This window comes from Mirounga angustirostris, unplaced genomic scaffold (genome assembly GCF_029215605.1).
Source record: "Mirounga angustirostris isolate CCGP_5_RB_7025 unplaced genomic scaffold, mMirAng1.0.hap1 SCAF_3, whole genome shotgun sequence".
NCBI classification, from domain to species: Eukaryota; Metazoa; Chordata; class Mammalia; order Carnivora; family Phocidae; genus Mirounga; species Mirounga angustirostris.
In genome coordinates this window covers 187,524,953-187,531,456 of record NW_026991711.1, presented here as the reverse complement: position 1 = coordinate 187,531,456, position 6,504 = coordinate 187,524,953, and the positions used below count along the sequence as shown (strand labels likewise).

The window sequence follows — 6,504 nt, the reverse complement described above, 5'->3', positions numbered from 1 at the left end:
TTTGTTAGAACAACTCAGCAAAATAAAATTCCGGTTTATTGTTGGACAACATTGTTTCACACATACATCAAACAGGCCAAAAAAAATAAACAGCAACTTCATAGACAAAAAAGGAAAAAAAGAAACCTTTTATCTTTGGCCTTTTTAACCATCTCATACAAACCCACTACTTATAGTACAGCTAAGTACATACACAAAAAAAGTTACTGGAATGCTCGGAATAAGATTGTTTTTTTGTTGTTGTTTTTGCTTTTTTTACAAGGTTTTTTTTCTCCTTTGAGATTATAATGAACATGGTCACACCACAAGTAAAGTCAGAAGTAGGACAGAGAACGCTCCAAAGGCTGGTTTGGTCATCCGAGATCATTAAAAATGGCTGACCCCTAACAATATGTACAAAAATATAAAATGTAAATAAAAAATACAAACAAATTTTCCTTTTTAAAGTACTTTTAAGAAAAAAAGCAGGGCCTTGGAAGTTTTGGTTCTTTTTTCCTCCCCTGTTGCAAATTCACGTTGTGGTTTTGGCTGGGTGGCGGAGAGCGTGTGTCATCTGCGGGTGGCACTGCCCGCGTTGGGCAGGCGGGCGGGACTCTCTACTCGAAGGTGACCACGTTTAGATTCTGAGACGGGAAGTGGAGGGTGAACAGGTCACGGCGGCCTTTTTTTTTTTGTTAAGTTTAACTTTTCCTTTTTTGCTGTCTAGTCATCCTCATCAGTCTTCTGCTTCTTGGTGTCGACATCATCATCCTGCGCAGAGAAAGATGGTCAAGGCCCCTGCAGCCCACGGGGCCCACCCCCACTCCTGCAGGCAGAGGCAAGGGCCAGGCACTGGCTGCTCCAGAGGCTTCCAGAGCTCTGGGAAGGCAGGCCTGCGCTCTTTCCTGTTCCTGCTCAAGATAAGGGAGCCTTTCAGGACCACACCACAGAAATCGGCCCCCCTGACTACCGTGCCTCACATCCCAGCCCCCACCCAAGCCAGAACCCACCTCATCATCTTCAGCTGCCCGTTTGCCCGTAGCTGCCTCGGCCTCCTCATCTTCATCTCCATCCTCTTCCTCACCTGCAGAATCAAACCCAGGGTAAACCACACTGCCTCCCCTCAACCTGCCAGGAAGAATCTTGGTACCCTACCCACCCAGTGACAGCCTGAACTTGGGTGGGGACACGACTTCACACTGCAGCTCCTCAGGGGACCTCCCAGTGACAGGTTCTCCAGGGAAGAACTGTCCCTGATCTCTGCTGCCTGACAAACCGGGCAGTCAGGGCCGCTTGCCACCCATGCAGGCACTGGTCCCCAAACGAGGCAAGAAGGCACCGGTGGGAGTACGGGTGTGTGGGGCAGTTTCACTTCACGAGCCTAAACCCAGAGAAGTCGTAGCCCCACAGTACCAACCCAGCTGCAGGTGGTCCGCTGGTCTCCAACCCCAGGAACCTCTAGACAAGGCCAAGGAAAGGAACCCCCTAAAAGGAGAGATAAACGAAGCTACTCACCATCGCCTTCCTCCTCCTCCTCCTCTTCTTCTCCCCCTTCTTCCTCTTCTTCATCTACCTCATTGTCAGCCTCCTGCTCCCCATTTTCCTCATTCTCCTCGACAGAAAACATACCAGGTTGTTAATGACGACAGACCACCACTCCTGCCCCATCCCTTCCCCCAGGCCCCCCCAATGCATCTGCAGCCCCAGACCAGGCAAGAGACCTCAGCTCCTCTTCCCTTAAAGCTCCACCAGGAGACGGTGATGCAGGAACCACCCAAGGGCTCAGCCTCCTCGCTCACCCCAAACTAAGCCCAAGCTGGAGTGAGAGAACTTCCTGGCCAGGAGTGGCTAGGCACCATGGGCAAGGCGGACACTCACAGCGTTCCCATTAGCAGGCGCGTCTCTTCCATTCTCTGCCTCCTCCACAACTTCCTTCTTCTCCTTTAAGTCCTTCAAAAAGTAAGAGGGAACCAGTAAGTCTTTTGAGAAACCCGGGGCTGGCAAAGAGGCCTAGGGCTCAAGGGTATGAAAGCAGCGCTGGTCTGGATGTCCCAACAGCCCCACGTTACACTTGGAAACACAGGAAGGAGGGGCCACAGGATACCCAGCGCGTCTGTGGTCAGGGTTTCCTCCAATTTCTCAACCCTTAAGAAACACACCAAAAAGAGCCCCCTGCAGTTGTTCCCACTGCCCCTTCCTCATGATTCTTAGGACAAGAGCCATGTGGCACCACGGCCTTAAACCCGTCTGGCCGGGCAGACGAGCCCGGGAACACTTCACTCACACACCCATCACAGACTGGTTTCCAACCAGAGGAAACTCCGCCTCTCACAAGCCCTTCTTGGAAAACAGCAGGTATGTGCCATAAATAAACAAGGTAATGGAGGGAGGGCCCGGGCACTGCGGGAGAACTCCCGTGGGCGGGCTAGGCCGAGGAGGGAATGGGAGGGAGCCGACAAGCAGAACTGGAGGGGGCCGTCTCAAGTCCTCCCAGCCGAGCTAAGCACCAAGCCCACGGCAGCCCAGCTCGCTATTAAAAAACCCAAACCCACCAATTCCCTGTATGTGACAGCTGTCCCAGGAGGTCGCAGGTCATCGCCGGGAAACGTGCCCGGGCCTAAGGAACTCGACCCCCGTTCAGAAGCGCGCCGCCCGGTGCGCCCCATCTCCCTCCCGGCCTCTCGCCGTCCGCGCGGCGGCTCTCAGGGCCCGTCAGACCGCACCTCGAGGAGCGGACCCGGTCCGCTTTCCAAAGGGCAACGCCGCCGCGGGCGCCCCGAAGCCCGGTAACTTCTTCCACCTGGCCCTGCCGATCCGGCCGCCAACACAAACAGGCGTCGGGCCGGGCGCAGCTCGGACCCCGTCCAGTGACCGGCACCGGGGCACCTGTCGGCCCCATTACCACCGCCTGGCGGGCCGCGAACCCGGGTGCCGCCCGCTCCCGCCCCCTGGCGGCCGAAGCCCCGGGGAGCGGGTGGGGGCGGGGAGAACGCGGCGCGCAGGCGCGCAGCCCCCGCCCGGCGGGCTTTGCGCGCGGGCCTCGGCACGCACCGCGCGCGCGGAGCACGTGGCCCAGGGCCGCCGAGTGCGCCCCTGACCCTGGAGACCCGGGGGCTGCGCTGGCCAGCGCATCCCCCGCCGCCGCGCTAGTTGCGCGCCGGTCTTTCCGGGCGTCCTGACGCCCCCACCGCAGGCCTTGACGCGCGGGCCTGCCGCTCTGCATTTGGCGGGCAAAGTCCCGCGGGAGGCCGCCCCGAAGTCCACGGGGCTTTCTCAGTCCCGCAGCCCGAGGCCGTAGGGGACGCGCTCCGTGGAACTATTTATTGCTCCCGGCGGGAAATCACCTTGGAGGAAGGCGAACGCGGACGTCCGCAGTGGGGAGGGCCGACCCTCCCCCCACCCAACTAGTTCCCGGGCTGGGCCCGGAGGGGGGCCCGCTGGAGCCCTTGTGGAGAGCCCAGTCGCAAGCTCCACTCCGCCGGGGGAGTCACCCCTGGGAGAAAGCCAGAGGTGACGCTAGGGGCACAGAGGTTAAGGAGACGCCAAGGTGACTCCTGCCCGTCCCCAAAGGGGCACGAGAGGGGCGCGGACCAGAGCCTTAGATAAAACAGCCGATCTGCCCTAAAGTGCCGCGCTCCCGCCGAGAGCGGAGACGAGACGGTCCCCGCGCGGGCCGCTGGAACGACCCGGCGCGCAGAACCGGAGCTGCGCCAAACGCGCAGGACCTCAAAACCGAGGGCAGTGAACCCACAACACCAGGCCCCGACAACCCCCGGCACCCGGCTCGACCCCGCAACCGGCCAGCCGCGGCCACAGCTTTTGTTCGTCCGCATCGCCTCCGGGGCGGCCGCGCACACGGTGTTCCCGGGCAGCCGCGGGGGGCGCCCATCGTCGCCCCGGCGCGCCGTTCCTTCACTTTCCGTTTCCTCCCCAACGGCGCGTGGGCTCGCCTCCTCCACAGCCAAACCCGGCACCGCTGGTGAATTATTGAGGCTGGGCGGCTGCTCCCGGCGCACTCTCCCCGGAGGACGCCTACCCCCGCCCTCCCTGAGGGCACCCAGAGCGGAGAAGACCTTCACACCTCCGCGGAGACAATCGACGTCGCGGTCGGCCGACCCGCTGCCCGACTCCGCCTTATCAGAGCTTAGTCCAGATAAACCACCTCGAACCCACTGTAAGGCGCGAAACGAGGCGGCCCGGCTCGGAACAAAGACCAGCGCCGCCGGCGGGCGCTCGTTGCGGAGCCGCCACTTCCCGCAGCCGGCCCGCGCCTGCACACGCGCCCCCCCCAGCACTTCCGATTCCAAACGCGCTCGAGTTTCAAAGTTATTTCCGTGCGCCCCGCGGGCTGACGACCCCCAGCCCGGCCCCTCTCCTCCCGCCACCTTCCAGACCACTCACAAACAAGTTTCAGGAGCCGTAGAACACCCGCCACCCGAGCCCCTCAGCCCCCGCGTCCGCCCTCCGGGGCCCCGAGGGCGCCCGGCCCACTCCCCGACGGGCATCACGCCTGCCGCCGCGCTTCCCGCCCCCTCCCCCGCACACAAAAGAGTGGGCTGCCTGGGGGCCTAGGCCGGGAGGAGAGGTCTCTCCGCCGGAGGAAGAGACAGCGGGTTCGGGGCAGCCCAGCCGCCGCGCGCGCGCGCCAAACACCGCTCCGGCGGCAGCAGCGCGCGGACCCCGAAGGGGCGGGCGGCGTCCAACCTCACCTTGGTGGTGATCTCGGAGCTGGTGTCCACGGCCGCGTCTGACATGATGGGGCACGCCGGTGATCCGATGCAGCGGATTAAAAAGAAAGCAAGAGTTCGGGGACTCTGGCGAGAAAGCTGCCGGAGTCCGCGGTGGCGGAGGAGGCGCGCGGCGGAGGTGGTTGCGGCGAACGGGGAGCCGGACACGGGAACAATGCAAAGATGGCTTTTCAGAGCAGCCAGTGGGGAACTCACGCGGCGCCAGAACCTTTAATATAGATTAGTGGGCGGCGCTCGGCCTCCTCTGCCCGAATGCTATTGGCTGAGCGCAGGGAGCGGGCGCTCGCTCATTGGCTCGATTCCGAACAATGGGCAAGCGTGCTTAAAGCGGCAGTGCCTTGGTGCGTCCCGCGCTGCGCAGTCGCCGGCCGCTCTGTCATTCAGGGCCTTAGTTTGCCGGGTCTCGGCGGCGCCGGCGCCGCGGGGGAGGGGCGCACGAGCGCGCTCAGGGCGCGCGCTCCCGCCGCTGTTTTGCTGGGGCTGCTGACGCAGAAAGCCAAAGCGCGGCAAAGCCGCCCGCCCAGCCCCCCGTCCTCCCCTCCCCTCTGCTGCTCGGAAGGAGGGGGAGGGAAGAGGAGGCGGTGGCCGGCGCGCACGACGGCTGCCAGCGAGGGGGAGGGGAAGGCCGGGTGCTGGGCTGCGCTCGCCCGGGGCGGTGCCCTGTGCAGTGCCCGGGGAGGTGCCCGCCCCCCGCGCCGGGGCACCTTCCACCGAGAATTGTCCCAGTGCAAGTGGGTGGAAACCCTGCGACGAGCAATGAGGGCGCGAGGCCGCCCCGTCTCTACCTCGTCCACACCCTCTGCCCAACCCCAGGTGCCCCGGGTCTTTGAAGAGGTGACCCTGTTGCCCACCACTGGCCCCGGCGTTGGCCGCCTGAGCCAGCCGACAAGCGGGCTCGGTGCCAAGCACACACACACTCTGAGATTCATGCTTCGAGGGGACTCGTGAGCCGGTGCGGGCTCCTGCCTTCGAACGGGACAGCCCACGGGCGTCGCACCACACAGCAGTCTGCGCACTCCAGCGCTTTGGACAGCGCCTGCCCCGAGCGGTCACTGTCGTCGCGACAGCCTCAGGGAGCACCCTTCCAGAACCCGGCCATCGGGTCTATCCTCTCACCCCACTCCAGGGGCTGCGAGGGGCACACGAACTTATACACTGAGAGTTTCCTGGGGGGGAAATAATCGCCCCCTTAGACCAGGTGGTCTAGTCCTTGCGGACTCCTTGAAGTTTGGGGCGCCATTTAGGGAACCACGCGGAGCCCTGAGAAGGGAACCATCAAGGCGCCACACTCAAGATGGCGTTGGACTCGGCAAGCGTGGCGTGACGTGGCGATCCGATCACGCAGACGATCCGAAAAGCACAGGTTACACCGTCCTTATCGCCACCGCACTTGGCTGTCGAACTAAGAAAGCAGCTGTGTGGGAAGAAAGATTAGAACAGGTGGGAAAATGTTCCAGAAAAAAAAAAAAAAAACTGTGCCGCACTCAACATGGCGACAGATAGGGTTCATCCCTGTGTCGCCAGAAGGGGGCGCCCGACACGGAAGGCGGGACTCCGGAGAAACGGGCGCGCACTGGCTGAGAGTGGCGGGCGAACACAAAGTTGACGCTTTGCGTCCTGCCATTGGCAGGTTCCGCTGTCTGTCTCTTGGGGCCGCGGATCTGGGAATGGAGAAAACCCGGAGTCTGAAGTCGTGGAGGAGGGACGGATGCCAAGTCCAGTAGAGCTTCAAGTGAGGAACGGGAGGAGAGATTGAGTCGCCCTTCTTGGTTCTCTT

At 62.2% G+C, this 6,504-nt stretch overlaps 2 protein-coding genes across 3 annotated transcripts; both read right to left on the bottom strand.

The window, feature by feature from the left end:
- On the bottom strand, nt 1-4,929 carry PTMA (prothymosin alpha). 2 transcript variants are annotated; one of them, XM_045867748.3, is made up of 5 exons: nt 4,689-4,929; nt 1,858-1,929; nt 1,495-1,591; nt 990-1,063; nt 1-750 (listed from the first exon to the last, which is right to left on the bottom strand). In XM_045867748.3, the coding sequence occupies exons 1-5, from the start codon at nt 4,731-4,733 to the stop codon at nt 703-705; spliced, it is 336 nt and encodes a 111-aa protein (XP_045723704.1). In that variant the 5' UTR covers nt 4,734-4,929; the 3' UTR covers nt 1-702. The 2 variants fall into 2 exon arrangements, with proteins under 2 accessions (XP_045723704.1, XP_045723706.1); XM_045867750.3 differs by having other exon boundaries at nt 1,495-1,588; nt 4,689-4,923.
- On the bottom strand, nt 3,238-4,484 carry LOC135363724 (uncharacterized). The gene is made up of 2 exons (XM_064585754.1): nt 4,421-4,484; nt 3,238-4,375 (listed from the first exon to the last, which is right to left on the bottom strand). Exons 1-2 carry the CDS (start codon nt 4,482-4,484, stop codon nt 3,384-3,386), a joined length of 1,056 nt encoding a protein of 351 aa, XP_064441824.1. The 3' UTR covers nt 3,238-3,383.
- Nucleotides 4,930-6,504: the final 1,575 nt, after the last annotated feature.